Source organism: the organism of the source record quoted next, unplaced genomic scaffold, assembly GCF_019419815.1.
Source record: "Pyrus x bretschneideri cultivar Hongxiangsu unplaced genomic scaffold, Pyrus_bretschneideri_v1 Contig59, whole genome shotgun sequence".
Lineage (NCBI taxonomy): Eukaryota > Viridiplantae > Streptophyta > Magnoliopsida > Rosales > Rosaceae > Pyrus > Pyrus x bretschneideri.
This window is the reverse complement of record NW_025999797.1, coordinates 1,360,713-1,383,714: the sequence shown is the minus strand read 5'-3', so window position 1 is coordinate 1,383,714 and position 23,002 is coordinate 1,360,713. Positions and strand designations below refer to the sequence as shown.

Below are 23,002 nucleotides of genomic sequence, written 5' to 3'. Positions count from 1 at the left end.
AAGTTGCTGGCCAGAAGCACTGAAGCAGAACGAACCCCCTACCCCCTACCCCCTACCCCACCATGTGAGGGGCATTAAAATGTAACTTATTGGGGGGGCAAAATTCCAAAAACCCTTACAAGACAAACCACCAAAAACATAACTTAATAAAAATGTAAACACCCGCTGTTTATAATCACTCACAATTCCTCGTTTTTAATCGATTTATTAAATTTGATGGACAAAGATAAAAGTAAGTGTGGGACAAAGAAGAGGTGTTTTTTCCTTCGCACTTCATTACTTCCTATTCTTGTTGCTTGTTGCTTGTTGCGTGTTGCTTGTTACTTATTGTTTTTTTGGTTGTTGCTTGTTTTGAATTAATTTATATTGTTTATTGCGTCGTTGTCAATCCCTCAAGAGTCAATGCCTTGTTTGAAAATATGATTCAAATGTGCGGTTGAAGTGAAGATATAAGGGCTAATTTTCTTTTAAGTTGGAAGATTGATTCATTTTTAATCATCGTTCTTCTTTAGTTTATTATATCCGACGATTTAAGATCAAATGACATGTAATTAGTAAAAAATGTGTGGACAAAATGAGGCGCTTCAATCCATAAAATAAAAGCAGAAAATGAAAGGTGACAAAGCCCGCGTTTTAAGACACAAAAACTTGTCACAGTCAGTATCCCTCTTCCCTCTCCCCTCTCTAGAGTAAAAATTCTCTCTTTTGCTTTCTCTCCGAGATTTCCCTCACTCCCTCCCTCCCTCTCTCTCTGGGCGGTGGATTTTTGGAGCTCTCTGCATAACCACAAGCTGCCATGCCACCGTGCTCGGCGGATCACGGCGGCTTATGCATAGCCCCGTCCACGGGCCTCCTCTTCCTGCTACTCTTCTCATTCTTGGCCACCAGCACCACTGCTTGCTCCAACGGCAATTGCCAGGTTTCTCTCTCTCTCCCCCTCCCTCAACGATCTGCACAATCTCATATTTTTTTCTCGGAATTTGAGCTGAAATGTAGATCTTTTACAGGTTTTAGAAGCTTGTGCGGCGGCGACGGACTGCGGGCCGGGTCTTTACTGTGGCAACTGCCCTGCTTCCGGTAGGAACCAGCCCGTGTGCACTAGAGGCCAAGCAATCGTTCCCACTTCAATTGTGAGCATTTTCGATTTAAAATTTGTAACTTTTTTATGGGTTTGTGGTATTTTGAGGTAAATTCAAGAAATTAATGGCTGCCCACTTTGGATTTTTGTGAATTTGATGATGGGTTTATGCTGTTTTTTTAAATGTCTTGGTGTTTTAGATTAATGGGTTGCCATTCAACAAGTACACATGGTTGGTGACTCATAATTCTTTCAGCATCGTTGATGCGCCTCCCGTGGCCGGTGTTCAGAGACTCACATTTTACAACCAAGAGGACACTGTTACTAACCAGTTGAGGGTATGTGCCTTACCTTTTAACTATGCCATTTTCGGTATATTCTTGATAATGAAAAAACGAAATGATCAAGCCACTGAGAACAGATACGTTTGGAATGTCATTCCTTTCTTTAACTTTGTTTCTTGGAATCTAAGATTAGAATGTAACTGTCTGCTTCTTTTATTCATTAATTATTCGTTATGTGTATTAATTTATGCGATATTGTTTTTAGAATGGAGTGAGGGGGTTGATGTTGGATATGTACGATTTCGAGAATGATATCTGGCTTTGCCATTCCTTCAAGGGGCAATGTTACAACTTCACTGCATTTGTAATCTCTCTTCCACCTTATCAGTTTTAAGACTTAATATGTGAATGGTTATAGTTTTGCGAGGTTGTTTATGATGTGTCCATTGGATTTTTCTCAGCAACCTGCAATTAACACTTTGAAGGAAGTGGAAACATTTCTAAGTCAGAACCCAACAGAGATTGTGACCATTATTATCGAGGACTATGTGAAAACTCCAAAAGGTTTAACAACATTGTTTACCAATGCTGGGTTAGACAAGTATTGGTTTCCTGCTGCAAAAATGCCAATAAAGGGTGAAGAGTGGCCCACAGTTACTGAGATGGTGCAAGAGAATCATCGGCTTCTTGTTTTTACCTCTGACGCTTCAAAGGAAGCACAGGAAGGAGTAGCTTACCAGTGGAAGTACATGGTGGAAAACGAAGGTACTTATAAATGAAATATCGTAGTGCTTCAAATTATATTTGAATTTTATAGTTAATAGCCTGTTGTTTACTGGATTTCAGCTGGAGATCCTGGGGTAAGACCGGGCTCATGCCCCAAGAGAAAAGAATCAAAGCCTCTGAATTCAAAAAGTGCATCTCTTTTCTTTCAAAATTATTTTCCAACATATCCAGTTGAAGCTGAAGCTTGCAAAGAGCATTCAACTCCACTTGAGCAGATGGTTGGTACCTGTTATAAAGCTGCAGGGGTGATGCCAAATTTTTTGGCAGTCAACTTTTATATGGTATGGAAATCTTAGCTAGGGAAGAAGCAAATACTAAACATCATCCAATTAGGCATTTTAACTAAGCATAAAATGATATCCATGCAGAGGAGTGATGGAGGAGGTGTGTTTGATGCTGTTGATAGAATGAATGGCCCAGTGCTTTGCGGGTGTAGTACTGTCAGTGCCTGCCAGGTGTGTTTGTGTAACTTGTTTCCACATTCATTTTTGTTAGTTATGAACTTCTTTATTGCTTTTTATGATCCAAATCAGCGGTCAAAAGCTGGTGCCATGAGTCCTACTTTGTCCAACCTTAACAATAATCCAAAAGTTTCACCAAATTTTCAAACATTTCCGGATCTGTCTAAAACTTTAGGGTACTTCTACTGATTTTACCTATACCCTTGTGATGACACACCAATTTTCGTAGAAAGGAAAACTGTAAAACACTCTACTGTTGGATTTTCGCAGGCTGGAGCACCTTCTGGATCTTGCAAGAACATTTCTGTACCAACTAGAAATCCAGTGACCAACAATGCAGGAAGCTTTACTGGCTCTGTTCAGTTTTCAAGATCTGCCTCAATACTCTATTCTCCAAATCACTTGATTGTCTTCTTGTTTTATATTCCGTTGATGGGATTTTTGCTATGACCGCAACATCTAAATACTAGGATAGGTCATTAGTGAGTTACTTCTGGCAGTTGTTCTAATATGTCATACTAAAGTTTAGAGTGATAACCGTTACACCCTGCCTAGTAGAGTGGAAGGTAAAGGAGTGGTTCTGTGGTTCTAGAGTAATGACGCGAGATTGTAAAGAAAAATCTTTTATAATTCTATTGGGACAAGGATTATAGAGTTGCAGAGGCATCTGAAGTAGATAGTTACCACGAAGGACCAAGAATGTACCAGAAATCAGTTCAGGTATGTAGTACTCTTCCTTATATGACTGGTTCTCAGCCATTGGAATGACTTGACAATCCTATAGTTTCATCTTTTAACTTAAGAGCTTGGTACACATCACATAACACATCTCGACTTCATTTCACTTTGGTAATATGGCTGGTCGGTCCTATAAAAGCATATGGTTTTCAAGAGGTCACTTGGGTTGAATGACATGCCTCCTTTTGGTTGATTAAACATTTTGCAGATAAATTTGGTCCATCTTTTTTTGGTCCGATTTGCATATATTGTGGAATTTGCTGTTTCTTTTTTCACAATCATACATTGCATTGAGCTGTTTTCATAATTAAGTATAGTGTAGAAATGGTAAAAATCATATGCAAAGAAGTAGCTGTGGCACCAAACAGGATCTCATACAGATTCCACCGGTCCAAGAGTTTATGCAGAATTAGCTAGCTTCACTTTTGTTTTGTTTTGTTTCATCCATCTTGTTCACACTTTGTAACCAGCACTAACACGTTTCTTTTCTGTTTTCAGGTCTTTTGTCAGGGAGCGGTGTGTACGTAGTATAAAGAGGAGATTGTTCGACTTAGCATTTGTAGATGTGCTGGTATTACCCATACTAGGTTCTCCTAATTGTTGTATTCTAACATTTAAGTTTAAAAGTCTTGTTTTATTCGCTTTCCTGCGTAAAATCTGGTGTTTTGGTCTTCTGGTCTTTGGGTCTTCCTTTATTCTCTTATTTGCAGAGACTCAAGACCTTTACAGAGGGTTATTCCGAAAGATGTAGTTTGAAAAATGGAAGGTTGATTTAGTTCTCCACTTTATCTTTATGCACCACTCAGATTCAGTTTAACCTTTGGCTTGCAAATGATTTCTTATCTCATATTTGAGTAGCGTTGGAAAAATGACTAGCCTTGGATACTCTGTTTTCTGCCCCACATCATAATATTCCTAAATTCCTAATCTACCTTTGAAAGGTGAAAAAATTCAATACAAAATTGGTCTAATGAGGCCTTTTGCACCAAGGGGAAAATGATTTATCCATTTTTTTACTTTTTACGTACCCCTTTGCCTATTAGTTATAAGACAATTTCTCAAAAAATAATGTGCAGAAATCACTCGTCTATACTTGATTATCTGACTTGGAGTCGGATCTAAACAATCATGCCAATCACTTTTTAGTCCCATCTCTTTTTGGGTTTTGAATTTCAACCCTTATTCACACCTTGCACAAAAGAATATAGGTGGTGGTAGTTCATGTGAATTATATACAGAACAAGGATATTGAGCTGACAATTTAACCTCAACCAACCTCCCATCGAGGGCCTTGAGCTGTAGAACGAAAATTATATACGGAAATGTCGAAAGAACTTACTGTGAATGGGCGGCTTATACAATGGGCAACATAGAAGCGTCCACATTTAACGACAGTCCTCGCGGTTTTATCTGTAGAGCTGGACTGATAGTGATCAAAGCAAGGAAGCAGTCTACAGGAACTCTCGTCCCCCACAAATTGATGGATTCAAGCTTGCGGCAATATTTTACAAGAACAAAGAGGCCGGTCTCGGTCACATGACGGCAGCTCCACAGGATGACAGTCTGGAATTCACAACAGAGAGTACACACGTTTAGCATACATCTATAGAACAAACAAAAGTGAAATGCACTCGAACAAAATTGGGGAAATGAAAACTCATGTCGTAGTTTCCATGAACAACTTACCTTCAAATGCGGACAGCTATGAGCAATGGCATATAACGAGTCATCTGTGATAAATGTGCCACCGATATTCAGGTGGTGCAAGGAATTAGCTCTTGATATCTGTTGGAAAGGAATGCCGAACTGAGAAAGTTATTCCATAGCTCATGTAAATGAAAGCAGTAGATCAAAGATGCAACATTTGCTTGTACACATACCAGTTGAACAACACCTTTATCTGTGATCCCTGTGATGCCCCATAGCGATATTGATGTTAAGTTGCTGATACACTTTGCCATAGATATTCTGTACAATCCACTGTCGGTTATCTGGCAACTCCAACGACTCCTTGAACTGAGTAAACAAGAAGATAAATCAAGAACTAAACCATGAAAGAACCAAATTGGTACATCTCGGAAGAACTAAATCTTGAAATGAGCTGTATGAAATAACTAAATCATGAAATTCAAATGCTGAGACTACGACAGTATTAGGTATCCCTCCTAGGACCTTTAACTAAGCTGTTATACATGACACCAGACTATTCCAAATCGAATACTTGCAGTAATCAGATGCAAAACTGATGAAAAGGCAAAATAAAAAGCATAGAAATTGGCAAAGTCTGAGTTTATCTATTAATAAGCCTGCAAACAAACAGAACGATTTCTCATAAGAATCACGGAATGGGATTGTAATACTTGTATATTGAACAACTAGGTTTACAGCTTTTATACAACCATACGGGTAAAGGAAAACCTAAACTATAGCCTACAAGTAAGGCTTGTCCAGAAACTAAATAGGAAAGGAAATAACCACAATATCAATTTACAATATTGACTAAATAATAGAGATATTTTCCTTAACACTCCCCCTCAAGTTGGAGTGTATGTTAATAACACCCAACTTGCCAAGGAGAACTTCGAACTGTGTTGAACTCAACGGCTTAGTGAAAATATCAGCTGGTTGATCGTTGGTCCGTATGTAAGCCGTGCGTACCATTCCTTCTTGAATCTTTTCTCGTACTAGATGACAATCGATTTCTATGTGCTTCGTTCTTTCATGAAAAACAGGATTTGAAGCAATGTGTAATGCTGCTTGATTGTCACAAAACAACTTCACTGGCTGCGAATGGTTCACTCCTAGGTCCTTCAAAATATTCTTCAGCCATACAATTTCACAACATGTGGTGGCCATGGAACGGTATTCGGCCTCTGCACTCGAACGAGATACTGTCGTTTGTTTCTTAGTCTTCCAAGAAATAGGTGCGTGACCAAGCAAAATGCAGAACCCTGTTATCGACCTTCTGGTATCTCGACATCTAGCCCAATCAGCATCACAAAATGCTTGTAATTGCAATGAGCCTGTGGAAGGAAGAAAAATCCCTTGTCCAGGTGCTTGTTTAATGTACTTGAGGACCTTGTGTGCAGCATCAAGATGTGGTTGTCGAGGTTTCTCCATGAACTGACTTAGCATGTGAACAGCATAAGCCAAGTCAGGCCTTGTTATGGTCAAGTATATTAACCTGCCCACAAGTCGTCTATACGATGAAGGGTCATTCAGCTCCTTTCCTTCCATTTGTGTGAGTGACAAATTTTGGTCCACAGGGAACCGAGAAGGCTTAACGCCTAGAAACCCAGCATCTTCCAATATTTCGAGAGCATATTTACGTTGGCATATAGTAATTCCATGCTTTGATCGTGCAACTTCTATTCCCAAGAAGTATTTGAGTTGCCCCAAGTCTTTGAGCTTGAAACGCTGAGAGAGGAACTTCTTGGTTTCTTCAATTTCATGCAGATTATTCCCTGCTAATATCACATCATCAACATATACCAGTAAAGCAATGAAGTTACCATGACGACTTCGGACGAATAGTGAATAGTCGGACCGTGATTGAACAAATCCAGCAGCCTTCAGAGCATGAGATAACTTAATGAACCATTGCCTTGAAGCTTGCTTTAAACCGTAGAGGGATTTATTCAACTTGCATACTCGAGTCTCCCCCTTTCGTCCGAAACCAGGAGGCAAGGTCATGTAGACATCCTCGTCAAGGTCACCATTTAAGAAAGCATTGTTGACATCCAGCTGATGAAGATGCCAACCTTGCACAGCAGCGACACTTAGGAGCACACGGACGGTGGTTAACTTGGCGACAGGAGCAAAGGTTTCTTGGTAATCAACCCCTTCAATTTGACTGTAACCTTTGGCAACAAGGCGGGCTTTGTACCGATCAACGGTGCCATCAGGTTTGAGTTTGATCTTGTAAACCCATTTACAACCAATGGGACGTTTATGCAGCGGCAAAGTCACGAGGGTCCAGGTATGATTGGCTTGAAGAGCAGCCAGCTCATGGTGCATGGCATCACGCCAATGTGAATCACGGACAGCCTGGGAAAAGCTCGTAGGTTCTCGAATGAGAGAAAGATTAGTGATGTAGGCCTTATGGTGAGAAGAGAGTCGATCATAGGACAAAGAAGTGGAGAGAGGATGAGAAGTACCTGACGAGGAAAGAGCCACGTTCGTAGAAGAAGCGGGAGCAGGTCTGGACGGGAGAGCAACCTCGACATGAAAGTCCTGCAAAAAAGAAGAGGGTTTGGTGGGGCGTGTGCTACGGCGTGGTGGAGTGGGTAGAACAGGTTGAGTTGGGGAGGGGGAATAGAGAATGGTGGTGTCGGGGGATGGTGCAGGTGGGGGTGTAACAGGTGGGGAATGAGGAGAAGGAGGTGGGGAGGGTGAGGGCTCGGAGGATGGTTCAGTGGGTGTGTGGGAGGTGGATGGCTCAGTGGGTGTATATGTGGAGGGTAGTATGGGTCGTGGGACAGGAAAGGGATCGACAGCAATGGGTAATAAGGGATGTGGGGGTAGAGTGGACTGTGGTTGAGCAGCGGAAGTGGTAGAATGATAAGGGAAATGATTTTCAAAAAAAAGCACATCCCGAGAGACAAAAATTTTGTTAAGATGGGGGTCGAAAAGTCGATAACCCTTTTGGCCATATGGGTACCCAAGAAAGACACAACGACGGGAACGAGGATCAAATTTGGAAGGTTTATAGGCGTGAGTAGAGGCAAAGCACAAACAGCCAAACACACGTAAGTGCGAGTAACTGGGGGTTGTTTGAAACAACATTTCATAGGGTGTTTTCCCATGGAGAAGGGGTGTGGGAGTGCGGTTAATGAGATAGGCAGCAGTGAGTATGGCGTCCCCCCAAAAACGTTGTGGCATGTTGGCTTGGAAGAGTAAAGCTCGGGCAATATTTAATAAATGGCGATGCTTACGTTCAGCAACACCATTTTGTTGTGGTGTGTGAACGCAGCTGGTTTGATGGACAATACCTTTCAGAGCATAAAAACTAGCAAGCTTAAACTCGGGGCCGTTATCACTACGAATGATTTTGACTTTAGCATTAAATTGGGTTTCGACCAAATGAACAAATTGCACAAGAAGCTGCTGTGTATCAGATTTATATTTCATTAGGTAAATCCAGGTGCTCCTAGTGTAATCATCAACGATAGTTAAAAAATATTTTGCACCAGAAATAGAAGGAACGTGATAACCCCCCCAGATGTCAACATGCAGCAATTCAAAACAAAATTTAGTGGATATGGAACTCAGGGAAAATGGTGCTCTTGTTTGCTTGGCTAAGGGACAAATGTCACACTTATTTGAATCACAAAAACTTGGTTTAAAAGGAAATAACATAGAGGCAGTTTTGGATGGATGTCCGAGGCGTTGGTGCCAAAGATGTGGGTTGGTTGTGCTAATGGTGTTGCATGTTCCTTTCTTGGATGGGTCGAGATAGTAGAGGCCCTCCCGTTCAATTCCCGTCCCAATCATCTTCCCCGAGCGTAGGTCCTGTATGACACAAAACTGTTTGAGGAAGATGGTAATATAAAGGGAATCATATGCAAGTTTGCTAATGGATATCAGATTTAAGGTAAAGAATGGAACACACAGAACATTGTCAAGCACAAGTGTGGGAGAGAAGACCACTTGTCCAATGTGAGTGACCGTGGCAAGAGAGCCATTTGGAAGTTGGACAGTGTGATTTGTAACTGGCCTTGATGATGTGAGATAATGAGGGCTGCAAACAACGTGGTCCGTTGCACCACTATCCAAGATCCAAACATTTTTAATGCCATTATGCATGAGAGAAAATGCTTTACCTGAAAGTTCTTCATTAGTTGAAGAGTTACCCACGTGATTGGCAAGTGAGGAACGGTTTTTGTTCAACATGGCAAGGATCTGCTTACAATCGTCTTGAGAAAAAGGAAAGCTTGGCATCCCATCTTCCTTGTCATGCACGGCAACTTGATTGCCCTTGAAAGGTGTCGAGCGGCTTTGTTCAGTCTCAGCGGCCGCTTTACGTTTGCGGCAATATTCGAAGGTATGACCCTTCCATCCACAGAAAGTGCATTTGAGATGGGCACGGCAATTTTTGGTGCTGTGGTTTGTCTTGCTACATCTACCACAGCGAGGACCACCATTCTCAGTTTCAAGCTCGCGGCCACCGGTCTTTACAGCAAATGCTGCTGCGTCAGGTTGAGAGGTATTTTTTCCACTTGAGACTTCCGCCTGCTTCTCATGGCGAAGAACAAGAGAGTAGGCTCTGTTCACTGTGGGTAAAGGCTCAAGAAGGAGGATATTGCTGCGAACAGTGGAAAAGGAATCACTTAAGCCCATGAGGAATTTCATTGTTTTCTGAGTCTCAACATATGAGATGATTTCCTTCTTTGTATCGCAGCTACATGCAGGGATAGAACACAACACATCGCGCTCGTCCCATAAGCCTTTTAGTTTGGTAAAATATGAACTTACCGTCATGTTGCCTTGTACACAATCATGGATCTCGTTTTCTACATGAAACAATTGAACGATGTTTGCATGAGAAAACCGTTCTTGTAAATCAAGCCACATCTGCCTTGCATCCTTGCAGTTGATGACACTACTTGAGATTTCTTTTGACATGGATCCTAAGAGCCATGTTTTAACCAGATTATTGCATCGATTCCATTGCTGCAATTCTTCATGTTCATCTTCACTCGGCTTCTTGACAGTTCCATCAACAAGCCCTAGTTTGTTCTTGACCGTTAAGGCCATGGTCATGGATTGGATCCATGTATTGTAATTGTCTTCCACCAATGACTGCGGCACAAGTACTGCACCGGGTTGATCTGAATGATGGAGATAAAGTGGATGATTAGGACTCTCCCACTTTAGATGTGAAGTCATGCTCGAGAAAGTTGACTTCGACTTCGTGTCTGTGTTATCGCCCATGGCTAGGGTTTGCTAGGGTTGTTTATGTGTTTACTGTTTACTTTCCCAGATATCAATCACTCTGGTACCATCATAAGAATCACGGAATGGGATTGTAATACTTGTATATTGAACAACTAGGTTTACAGCTTTTATACAACCATACGGGTAAAGGAAAACCTAAACTATAGCCTACAAGTAAGGCTTGTCCAGAAACTAAATAGGAAAGGAAATAACCACAATATCAATTTACAATATTGACTAAATAATAGAGATATTTTCCTTAACAATTTCTTCTTTTGTGTTGCTAGACAGTAAACCCTGTACTAAGTACAGAATCACCAGATAAGAACACTTCTAACCCGGAGAACTTTTCTGAAGTACAACCTAATCGTTACAGACCTACTGAGTACCGAACACGAAAACTTGGAGGTAAGTTATTTGACTAATCATGATAAATGACACTCAAAATTGCGCAAGAAATCGTAAACTTCAACCAAACCGTTCGTGTTCTTGTTAGATCAGGAAGCTCTAAACTTACACCAAGTTCTGAGTAGCTGCAGAGCTATATTTTACAACCAAAAACACAGAAATTTAAAACCTACAAAATAATCCAAGAAACAATGCGCATAACCTTCTCCATACAACTTTAACTTGTAACTAATTAGTCACTGAAACTCTAAAAATCAACAAAATTTATAGAAAATACCACCAAAGGGTAAAATTTTAGAAACTTTTGTTTGGAAGAATCCCCCTGACATTTAAAAATTAACAGAATTTCTTAAAAATAAATAATTAAATAAATAGTTAGTAAGAAACAGAGAGAGAGTATAAATATTATACATGTCGAGCTCCTTAAGGCTGTAAGCAGAGCGAAGCAAACGAGATGTGGAGTCATCATCCATCTTCCAACCTGCAAAGCTCAAACTCTCCCTCCGCCCCAAAGACTGCTTCACCGCCTGTTTCCATTTCCGGCAAACACCGCTTGCCCTTCACAAAATTCACAACCACCACACAAATTAATACCAAAAAATAACAACCACCCAGAAAACAAAAACCAAAAATACAGAAGAAAATAAAAACGAAAATTAAAATGGAAAAAAAAGTTAAGAACTTACTGGGCCAAATCAGTGAAGGAAGTTATGAGAACAAATATATGCGCCAAGAGGTCTATTGGCAACCGATCAATCTCTGCCTCTCCCTCCATCCCACCAAGTTTTTCCACTCCACAAAAACAAGATTGTTATTTGGTCCGAAAAGATTTTTGAGGGACTCGGCGTTTGTGCCTGTGGTACGTTGAAGCTTGAAAAGTCGTAGACTCGTAAAATTGGAGAAAGGTTTTATATATATATATATATATATATATGTGTGTGTTAGTTTTTTGTAGCAAAATGCCAAAAACCATAAAATAAATGGAAAGCCGGACAAGATGTGCTCATGTTTTCGTCATTTTTCATGAATAATCCAGGTCCGGCACATCTTTGCAATCACTGACTTGCAGTCCGCACGTGAAGGTTTAAGTTGTTGCAAATTCCATGTAAATACTAGTTAAATTGCAAATAGATTCCAGCATCCGTGAAATACATATACAATAATACTTGTAATCTTTTATGTACTTTAATTGGAGAATAATAAAATATATAGAAAACTTTATTTTAATCCTTAGAAAAGATAAGTTTTAGACTATAACCTTGTGTAAGATTAAAATCCAATTTTAGTCCTAGTACATTTAATCATCTCATTTATTAGTTATATTTTGATGTTTTATTTATCTTTTTATTCCTATTTTAATGTATTAATTACATTTAATTTTCATTTCATTTATCATAATATTTTAATGTCTACATTTAGGCAACTAATTTTTTTTTATAATATATAATCCGATAACAATTTTGTATGTTCTTCATTTAGGTATATTAATATATTTGAATATTTCGGTATATCCATCAATACAAACATATAAGTACATTAATTCATCGATACAAACATATACATGCATTTCGGTACATGACACACCCCGTCCCGAAGGAGGGCATGCTGGCCGTCACGTGAGAGTGACGTAACCATTTACACAGTTCGGAAACTTTAAAATATACAACTTCTAAGATAAACCACCCGAAGGTGAGTCCTCATTTGGTCCATTCTGTCAGAACACCGTTGAATTTCCTCGTAGTCACCACACCTTTGCAATTCTTGAACTTGGAGGGGCGCAAAACCAAAATTGAGTGGGTCAGTAAAACAAATCTTTTCTAAGTCCAAATACTTCTCAAAACTTTGTAACCCCTCTCCGTAAAACATGTATACTTTCCCAGAAAATAAACATATATACGTATGTATAAATATGTCAATCAAGCTCAAGGGTATGCCAATTATGCTCAAGATATGCCAATCATACTCACATCGGAATCTCATAATAAAAGGTAAATGCTCAGGCATAACTCATATCAACAACATATAATCTGACAGCCGGAGTCACCTAAAGTGACCTGTACGGCTGAATCTAGAGCTCAAATCTCAATCTCAATAACTAAACAACTGAACCTGCCCACGAGTCGGAACCACCTAATGTGGTCTGTACGACATGCCTGGGTGTTACGTATATATATATACGTTCTAGTGCTACGATCACGTAAGACTGGGCGAATAATCGCACGTCACCTACGAGTCGGAACCACCTCATGTGGTCTGTACGACAGGCTATGCACCTAGCTTGGATCCAAGCTGAGCATAAAGGGCGGGGAGGTGAACATCACGTGAAGGACTGGCCCTGCTCAGGGCGAGCACTAACACCGGGGATCAGGTTATGAGCTCTCAAAGCATCTCAAACTACTGCTGAATGTAAATATGAATAACCTTTACCTAGCACTTATCTGTGCATCCACAGCACCCAATACGCATAAATATATGTATGCCACTACTAATACATGTGATGATGCATAACGACAAACATATGGTGCATGGCATGAAACAAATAACCTTTTCTAACCAATTTCTGGAAATATAAACGTATATAGGTTTATATGTATTTCCATCGTATTTCAATCGTATTCCAAACGTATTTTATACGTATATCAAATGTATATCAAATGTATATCAAAAGTAGCTTACCTGGGCCTCCTCAGCACCATGCAACAGTATGCATAATTATGGTAATGCACATATTAAAATACGATGCATACATGACAGGATATTCAATTCGTATTTCTTTTAAAATACGTTTTCTGGGAAATACGTCAAGCATACGTATATATACGAAAACAAAACTGCCCACTCACAGATCACATCGACGTCTCGTAGGTCCCTGAGCCTCCCCTAGATTGGTTACATTCTTCTTCTGTATAATTTTCACCTATACAAAAAGTAACCAAATTATCGTTATTTAACGCGCATACACCAAACATTCGTCAATAACTTTCTCATACGTTGCTCAATTTGGGTGTATGAATATACCACGGTGATCTACACGACGTCACGAACGCGTGACAATTTTTAGAACTCAATTCGGACCACGCACGCGCCCCCACGCGCCCCGTCTACGCGCTGCCCACGCGCGCGTCTTCTTCCTCGCGTCGCCGGACTGGTTTCGCCGGAGTTGGTGTTTTGCCGGAATTTCTGGGTAAATTTCAAAGTGTCATAACTTCTTTATTTCTTAACCATTTTCGACGTACGATATATCAAAATGAAGGCATTGACGAGACGAACACATCCATACCTGCCTCGACCCCTAACTCGCCGTGGATTCGCCGGAAAAAGCCTCGAAAGCTCCGGCCAACTTTGACCACAATGATCCCGACGTCCAAACTTCTCCAACGAAGTATTCCGAGGCTCCTTGGGACCTCACTAAGACATCTACAAGCTTAAAAATCCCAAAAACACGCTAGTTTAAGTTTGCATGAATAGTACCTAAATCGGACTACCTCCAATCGACATGAAAACGAAGGATTTCTCACCTGAAAATGGTATGGTTGCACTCGTACGAGCTTCACGAGTCCAAAAATGCCCTTGGTTCCTTCGATTCATCAAGGTTTGGGTGATGTGTGTGTTGTCCGTACGTTTTCAGAAGGAAGAAGAAGAAATGGGAGCTCGGGAGAGAGAGAGAGAGAAAAGTGACAGAAAAGAGACAGAGGGAGAGGAAAACACGGGAGAGTGAAAGACAGTGTGTGTGAGTGTGTGTGTGGGGTCCAACACATGCCACACCACACAACCAACACTAAACGTAAATGTAACGAACTAGGGGTAAAAAGGTAAATTCACACATACGTTTTTATAATCTCGGGACGGGATGTCACAGTACATACATTTTGGTACACACATTTGAGTTTTTTTTATTTTTTTTTTATTTTTTTAGTACAACGATATATTTTACACTAAGGTGAGAGAGGTTCGGCTAAGCCATACAATGGACAACTTAGTTTGGTATCGAATTCGCCATCCACGAGATTCGAACCTAATACCTCTCATTTGAGTATTGACTTTCAGGTACATTAATTCAATATACTATATTTCGGTACATACATTTCAGTATTGACATTTAGGTACATTAATTCAATACAATACATTTCGGTACATACATTTCGGAATTGACATTTAGTTACATTAATTCAATATAATACATTTCGGTACGTATATTTCGATACGTACATTTCGGTACATACATTTTGGTACGTACATTTTGGTACATACATTTCGGTATTGATATTTAAGTACATTAATTCAATATAATACATTTCAGTACATATATTTAGGTTCATTATAATATATTTCGGTAAAATCATGTAGGTACAAAAAAGTAAATTATATATATTTCGGCACAATACAATCATGTATTTATATATTTTGTATCACAAATTTCTTTTAATATTTTCTCATTTATGTTCATTTATAATTAAAGAACTAAATATGTGCATATTAATAAAATTAAAATTTAATGTGGAGAGATTAAATAAAAACACACATTAAATAACAAAAATTGAATATAAATTTTGATAAAAGTACACTTTAAGGGATTAAATTGAATATGTAATCTAGCACCAATTTTTTTTTAAATTTTAATCTTTTGTAAGGACTAATATTCAAAAACCTTTAAAATATATTATAAAAGATTCTTCTACAAACATATTCTTTTTCTTTTTTGATGGGGTCTGTCATTGGGGAATTTGGTTTACTATTTTTTAAGCTCAAACATTTACATGATTCAGAATCTCACTTTATGGCTACTTGTTTTCGTTTTGTTTTATTTTTCTCACTTTACGTTATTTCTTGATAAAACCACTTTACGTATAACTTGTGTGTTTGATAAAGTATCTGGACACAGATCCTTTCCAGATCTTAGCCTAGGAATCAATAGATTCGAATCATTGAAATTTGATATAACGACTACAATTATTATAACTTTTAATGAAGCCTCCTATTTGTAGCCATTGAATCAAATTTCAATGGTCTGGATCTATTGATTTATAGGCTCAGATCCGGAGAGGATCTGTGTCCAAAGTATCTCTGCGTTTTATTGTCCATGCCTTTTGTTTTTGTACTTTTCGTGCTTTCATCGTCAATCGGTTTGGCATCATATTCAATCCACGTGGTTTCATCATTTCTCTTCTTATTAAGGCTTTCATTAAATATCTGGGCCAAACTAAAAGGACTTTAGGTCCAAGAAATTTGGGCTGGCCTGAGTATATGAGACAAGATCAGCAATTTGAAGTTGAATTACATGAATTAAAACTTACACTTGATATGATATTATTAGTTGAAGTTACAATAGCCGTAAATCCGCTTCATACAAGTACTGCAGCTAGCTAGTTGGAGTTTGCACATCCCACATAGCATGACCTATCATACAAAATGTTGTGGTAGGAAGTGTGAAGATGTGATCGTAAAAGCGTTTCTATTTGTGAAAAGAAAAATCTTGCAAGAGTTTATAAGTGGTCGAATCACTTTCTATTATATCAATTGGATTTATGGTGAAATCTCAACTTCTTTCATAATATCATAATAGGTTGCCTCATGTATGAAAGTTAACAGTCACACTTGTTTCATGTCACGCAATTTGAGTTATTAGTGTTAAACATGAAAATTTACCACACATGGAGAGGCGTGTGAAGATGTGAGATTTACATGCTGCTTGAATGTATAATTTTAATCGAGAAAGAAGAAAAAAACTTTCTTACTTGTGATATTTACTGTCCACATCTGGTTTCTAAAATATTATTTTAAGCGTTTTTCTCTCTTTTCCTTTTGACCTTACTAGTGTTTTATTCTTTGGGAATAGTTGTAGTTATCAGTTTGATAAGGGATGCTATACGCACTAGCAAATTATCACGCCGGTGGAAGAAATTGTATGGATACAGGTCAAATCTTGAATTCAATTGGCGTGACATAATTTCTGATGCAGCAGACACATGGACTCCCGGAACAGTTTCTATTTTCAATGCGTGGTATTTTCAGAGAAGCATAGATGCATTCTTAGCTTCATATTTGGGCTCGAAAGTCGAATCCTTCAAGCTACACTGCTGCTTTGGAAATAAGCATCCTCATTGCTTCAATGGCCGGATCGAGTTTACTGTTACAAAGGGTGCTGAAATCCTCGACCTTGCCTTCAGTTCTGACAAAATATCTGAACGCACTTGGACCCGAATTGACCATTATGACTTCCCTACTCAGTTGCTTCCGCGCGGTGAAGGGTCAAACCTGAGGCATCTCAAGTTACGCACATGCAAATTGATGTCAGATAAAATTTTTGTTGATCGATTTAGCGCAATAACTACTCTAGTTTTTGTTGATGTCAGATAAAGTTATGAATCCTAATTTCAGGACTTTGTCTATCGGCGAAAGTGGGTAAAGGCTAGCAAAGAGTTCAACAAGGGCTCGACGTTTTTACCTGCATTTCAGTCTTTAGAAGGGAAGTGAATTTTCTCAAACATACTCGCCCTCTGTTCTCTCTCGCCCAAACAAGAACTAAGCTTGCTTGCCGTCGGCCCTGACTTCGGTCGGTGTCGGACGCACCCCCTCTCTTTCCTAAGCGTTTTGTCTCATTTTTCTGAGCTTTTATCTTAGTTTTTCTGAGCGGTTGTCTCAGATTTGGGTGGCATGCCCATCTTGTATTTTCTTCTTGTTTTGTTTTTCCTCACCCTCTTTCTCGATCTATAGCTTTCCATCTTCCTCCACCACTTTCTTTCATCCTAGTCGCACTCACCCCATCCTCTGCAGATCTCTTGTCTGGACTTGTTCTTTGCCTCTTCCTTGGTTTGATGATGGCAGGGGCAGTGGTTCTTGCGGTAGACGGGTAATTTGGGTTCGTAGAGTTTGTTCTTTTGTTTTGAGCTTCAATCCTAGTATTTGGCCCTTTTTATGTTGTTTGACTGGTTCATATCTTTGATTTGTGTTTAATTTTGTGTTTGGACCATTTGGTGTAACTTTGTTATGATAATAAATTATCATCTTCTTCAAAAAATAAAATTAAAAAAAGAAAGTATTTTTCACTCTTTTTTATCTCTAATCATTTAATTGAATAAATCAAACGGAATGAATATGCCATAATTAAACAAAAAAAGCTAAAAATAATGTGTCATTCTCATTTCTCCGTTAAAAACTCTATTGAATACAGTTTACCACATCGAGTGTGGTTGGAATTTTGGATTGTTTATTAATTAGTACCTTTCTGCAAAAGTATTATATGCATTTAAGTTTTTTTTATGGGTAAGTACTAAGTCGTTATATTTTTCTATATATACAAGCATGATTTACATTAAGGGGTAGAGAAATATTGTTGGTTACAAACTTGTCATTTTCAAAATTCGAACTTAAAACATTTTATCTACAAATATAGAAAAATATCATTAGGCCACAATAATAAGTAATATAGATATGTGATTATGTTTGTAATTTGAAAAGTACCAATTTCTCTACTTCTCATTCATCTGCAAGTGATGGAGGATCTAAATTTAGATGATTTCATCCCTTAAATTTGTTATCGACGCTCTAAAAAACTCATTGATATTAGTATTGATACTTCAAACAACAAACCTTCTCAAGGTTATACAATATTTAGATTTCTTTTTTAGGTCAAATGATAGATTTGTTAAATTAGATGTTAGATTAGATTTGGTCCCAAGAAATTTACTCTTGCGGCTAGCAATTGTGACGATGCAGAACATGAAGCCTTCAAGGTTATACTAGCATACTCGAAGAATCAAGGTTGTTCGTCCCCGGCGATCAGGCTATTGCCTCGGGTATGTTAGATAAACAACTATCTTTCCCAACCCTTCTTAGATAAACTACTATCCTTAAAAAAATATTGTATATAAAGGTCAAAGTTAGAGGAGGGAAGAATAAGAGTAAAACTGTGAAAATTGAGTGTATGGGTAAATACTCTCTGGGTTTGATTGAGAAATAAGTTATAGCTACAAGAAAACAAAGGACTGAGTATATAGGCCCTTGAAAATCTACAATTTCCCACACTTCTCAAAATACTGGAGAATATGACATTTTTATGGAGGAATGCTCATTATGTAGCAAACCAAAATAATTTTGGAATGCTAATTCTCTTCTTCTTTGTTGAAAATGTTTGAGGTTCAAATTCTATGAATAAGAGTTGGAACTTGGATACTTGTTTGGTGAAATGGAGGATAGACCATTTCTAGCCAAAGACTATAGGCCACGTTTAGTTTTAAGATTGACAAAATCAATCTTCATCCAAAGAGCTAAAGGCAGATTAAAAGAATCGGACATAGTCTGGTTCCACGACAGGCAACATGTAGTTCCAGGATAGACAAAGTTTGGCCCTATAAAGTAATAAATATGAAGGGAAATAAAATATAGGCTTGCATGATTGGAGATTGAAAAAATTTAGCTCTAAAGTAATTTCTAAAGAATATAAATAGCTACATTTAGCCCTTCATAGCTAGAGAGATGGCGTTATATCCATTGTTGTATACATGAGATTTTTCAATGTGCTCAGAACATGGGGCCTTATGTCATAGTGGAGGGAAGTTTTTTTTTTTCAAGTGTCTTTCTACTTGTATAATGACATATGACGTACATGTCTGTGTTATGCGCACACTGAAATAGTCTTTTGTTGTAGGGCCTGCCCTAAGGTTAGTCAAAGAAGGCGCCCGCCTAAATCTATCATTTCAGAGGGGCCCCCAATTTAACTTCAATAAAGATATGATATCAAAAAATAAAATCATATGCAATAATATAATTTTTCACAAACAAAATTTTACTATTTTTTCTTTTCCCTCACTCACATGTAAATATAATTTTACTCTTTCAATTATAATTAAATTTTCAAAATCAAAATGTCTGTCTTTTTATTTTATCAAAACTACCCCACTTGCTCTCTCTTTGTTTTCACAAAAACCATCGCTCTCCGCTCTCAATCTTCACATGGTGAACGTTTTAATATTGATGGGAAAAACTTATTTCTAAAGCTAAGAATCTTGAGAGAAACTTTACCGAATGAAATAAATCGGGCAATGGAAGTGACTTGAGATATCTTAGATAAATAGATAGTTGTTTTCGAAATGCACGGGTTGCATAGAATTTTGTTAACCATACTGGTAACATTTGCCTCTGCACAAAGAAGTTTTTCAAAATAAAAGTTTTTCAAATCTAATCTTCAATCAATAATGTCACAAGAAAAAGAATGAGTTAACTATTTTATCAATTAAAAAAGAATTTGTTGAAAATTTAGTTTAAGTAAACTTAATAAGTATATTTGTGTCTAAAAACGTGAGACATGTGATATTTGGATAGTGATTATATATCTTTCTTCTTTTGATATTATTTTTTTCATAATATTTAATACAAAAATAGATTTTTATTTTTATTTTTTAACAATTTATTTTGTTATACAAATGGTAAAGAATTTAAAAACATTAAAACCCCAACTTAAGAAACTCACCTATGAGCATTTCGAATTGAGATATCAAAAGATAAATGTCAAATGTTAATTTGATGGCTGACATAATAATGTCAAATATTTTTTTTTTGTTATAAATGATATTTGTATGACCGATTTAAAAAAAAATCAATTAAAATAAATTTTCAAAATCTATAATTAATGCATTAATAGAACTCACATAATAAAATAATTAAAAATTAGTTGACATCATATTTTTTCACATATCAAATTTGACATATAAAAACTCATATATTAATCCACATAGAATTGACATACCGATTAAAGTTTGTTTATACTTTCAAATTTGATTACATAACATTCTACTCAGAATTTAACATTTTCTTTAAAAATGATTTAAGAAATCTAAATTCTCAGGACCCGCATCTCGTTGTATTCACTTTTGAACGTGCGTCCTCAACCTTGGAAATGTATGACAGCGAGCATAAAGCTCCTAAATTTCACCGATCCACCAATCAAATTCGATTTATTGATTGTCGAGCAAGTCATATCTGATCGTCCGATGGCGATACAAATCTCAAGGAGTTAATCATCTTATCCTCTTGACTCGTCCATATCAAAATCTGACCCACCCGAAGATAGAGAGAGTCAAGTACTTCACCGTGTTTGGGTGATAATCCGACGTGTATGACGTCTGTTGATGGTAACACGGGTGCTCTGGTGGTCCCGCGTGTAGGGTAGTTATAAAGGGTCGGGTACGATATCATTTAACCCAATTGGAGTTTGCCACGTATGCTTGATAAAGGAAAATAAGGCAAAGCGAAAGAACAAAAGATATTGATAAATATTTAGCTGCATTATTTTGTGTCTGGTTAAGGTGACGTCGGCTCGGACATGATATAGACAAGGATGTGAGTGGCCTGTTTCTAAAAACTACAAAACAATTATATCGAGGGTAAGAACACCGTTAGGCTAAATGCTTGTTACCATAAAATTACAGCCATAATTATGGTTAATAAAAATATTCATCATTTTTCTTTTTTTTTTCTCATCCTCTAGGTTGATACGAACCATACAGTAGTATAGATTCTGTGGAAAATTTAATCGTTGTAAAATTCATTTGACACCTATAAGATCTTATTATTGATTATCGAACCACTTAGTACTACATGTTATAAAAGTAAACTTGCATCTTTTAAGGCAATTTGATTCTTATTGACTACGAATTTACAACGTGGATATACAAAATCTTGCTCTTGCTTTTAATTAGGAGATATCATGTTTGATTTATTATAAATAACTAGTTTGAAATCTAATTACAGCTTGTTCAACGGGTGTTGTATTACTGTTGACAATAAAATTACATTGCGCACGTGGCGCACATGTAAGTAATTATGAGCTAATGTGAATGCGAGCGTACTAACTCACAACCAAGCAAGTAGAATAGATGTGGTGGTGGTTGTGGATGCAAATTTCTTCTTTCTTGTTTTTGGACAAAATTGCACCTACAAAACAAATAACATCTTAGGTCAAGACCACTAGCCTCACGCGCCCACGATGAATGGAGGGGGGCTTTGGCCGAAGAACCTCCGATGCCAAAGTTAGAATTTTGAGGGAAAAATGTTTGGAGAATTTAGAGAATTTTGCAAGAGAGTTGGAATTGAGTTTTGGAGAAAATAAGGTGGCGTTTATATGGGTATGGCTGGCCCCTTTGGGAGGATGGAGATCTGCCACTTGGATGGTTTTTTGAGTGTGATTCATAATTTGTTAGCTAATTAATAAATTAATTGAGTAATAAATCAATTAATTAACTAATAAATATAATTTGAATTGAATGATTTGGGGGTTACCTTGTGGAGAAGATTTGATGAGGATAGATGAAATAGGTTTTGAATGATTACCTATTTTGAGCACTTTTGACCTTGATTGAGTCATGATTGTCTACTGCTTGCGTGTAGGAGTTCCGGTATTCCTCAAAGGTAATTTTGTCCTTTTGACCCTAGAATCCATGTGTCGCCTCCATATTTTTCTCAATCATTTTTGGCTCCACAGTGGTGTCGAATGGGCTTCTGACTTTTATACTTGAGTGATTACGGTCGAGGAAAGAACGCGTCTTGGCCTTGGGTTCTAGAACCTGAAGACAAAGTTACCTAGATCACTACAGAGTTCAGGATCTCCTACACCAGGTTCATTTGCCTCGGCTATATTCATGAGAATATAGGTGTGTTTTTCGTTATATATAGGAAAACTAATGAAAATGCCTTGAAAACTTTGAGTTTTAACGATAAAGACAAAATAAAGGGTAAAGTAAATAGTACCAGATTTAACTTTTTTGTGTAAAAATGTGGTTTTTCTTTAAAGTGAACAGTACCGCGGGTTTTTCGTTAAAACTCTCTTTATATATAGCTCATATCTTGTGTCATATATGACATAAACTTCATAGTAACATTGTAATTTTTATTCCCTAGTGCATATCATTGGTTTGAAAAATCAAAACTGTTAAATCTTGCATATAGAAATAATGAATTTTTGCCACGATTAAAACTTACACAAAACTTGAACCATTGAGCGAGATGTACTCTTATAGAAAAACTGTAACATCCATATACATTTACTTTTATAAGTATTTTTACAATATTTTTTTTGTAAAGTTTAAGAGCCATATGCATGCTTTAGTTCTAATTGTACAACTTCTAATATTGATTTCTTATTTGAAAATATGATTAATGATAGTGTAAAATGTAGTGGATTTTGCGAGTAGCTGCGTATTTAGGGAGGGAACAGAAGCACTCAAGAAATTCGCAGCATTCTATTTGGATCGAAATCCAATTTAGACTTGTCCATGTACTTGCGATCCTTTACCTCCAGAGGTCATGATAGCCTT

General features: G+C 37.6%; 2 protein-coding genes across 2 annotated transcripts; one reads left to right on the top strand and one right to left on the bottom strand.

Moving 5' to 3' along the window:
• Positions 1-645: 645 nt before the first annotated feature.
• LOC103935245 (PI-PLC X domain-containing protein At5g67130-like) lies at positions 646-4,135 on the top strand. The gene is made up of 9 exons (XM_048571371.1): positions 646-919; positions 1,008-1,130; positions 1,279-1,416; positions 1,628-1,726; positions 1,824-2,127; positions 2,209-2,429; positions 2,517-2,603; positions 2,880-3,329; positions 3,846-4,135. Exons 1-8 carry the CDS (start codon positions 797-799, stop codon positions 3,057-3,059), a joined length of 1,275 nt encoding a protein of 424 aa, XP_048427328.1. The 5' UTR covers positions 646-796; the 3' UTR covers positions 3,060-3,329; positions 3,846-4,135.
• Positions 4,136-4,418: 283 nt separating this feature from the next.
• On the bottom strand, positions 4,419-11,594 carry LOC125471196 (F-box protein At5g67140-like). Its single transcript, XM_048571372.1, has 5 exons — positions 11,378-11,594; positions 11,103-11,249; positions 5,228-5,363; positions 5,034-5,132; positions 4,419-4,910 (listed from the first exon to the last, which is right to left on the bottom strand). The coding sequence occupies exons 1-5, from the start codon at positions 11,464-11,466 to the stop codon at positions 4,701-4,703; spliced, it is 681 nt and encodes a 226-aa protein (XP_048427329.1). The 5' UTR covers positions 11,467-11,594; the 3' UTR covers positions 4,419-4,700.
• Positions 11,595-23,002: the final 11,408 nt, after the last annotated feature.

Coding starts and splice junctions, on each gene's coding strand:
- LOC103935245 (XM_048571371.1), top strand. CDS start 797: ATGCCACCGTGCTCGGCGGATCACGGCGGCTTATGCATAGCCCCGTCC. Junction 2,430..2,516: donor TGGCAGTCAACTTTTATATG/GTATGGAAATCT, acceptor ATATCCATGCAG/AGGAGTGATGGAGGAGGTGT. Junction 2,604..2,879: donor GTACTGTCAGTGCCTGCCAG/GTGTGTTTGTGT, acceptor GGATTTTCGCAG/GCTGGAGCACCTTCTGGATC.
- LOC125471196 (XM_048571372.1), bottom strand. CDS start 11,466: ATGGAGGGAGAGGCAGAGATTGATCGGTTGCCAATAGACCTCTTGGCG. Junction 5,133..5,227: donor ATAAAGGTGTTGTTCAACTG/GTATGTGTACAA, acceptor CCTTTCCAACAG/ATATCAAGAGCTAATTCCTT. Junction 4,911..5,033: donor ATAGCTGTCCGCATTTGAAG/GTAAGTTGTTCA, acceptor TGTGAATTCCAG/ACTGTCATCCTGTGGAGCTG.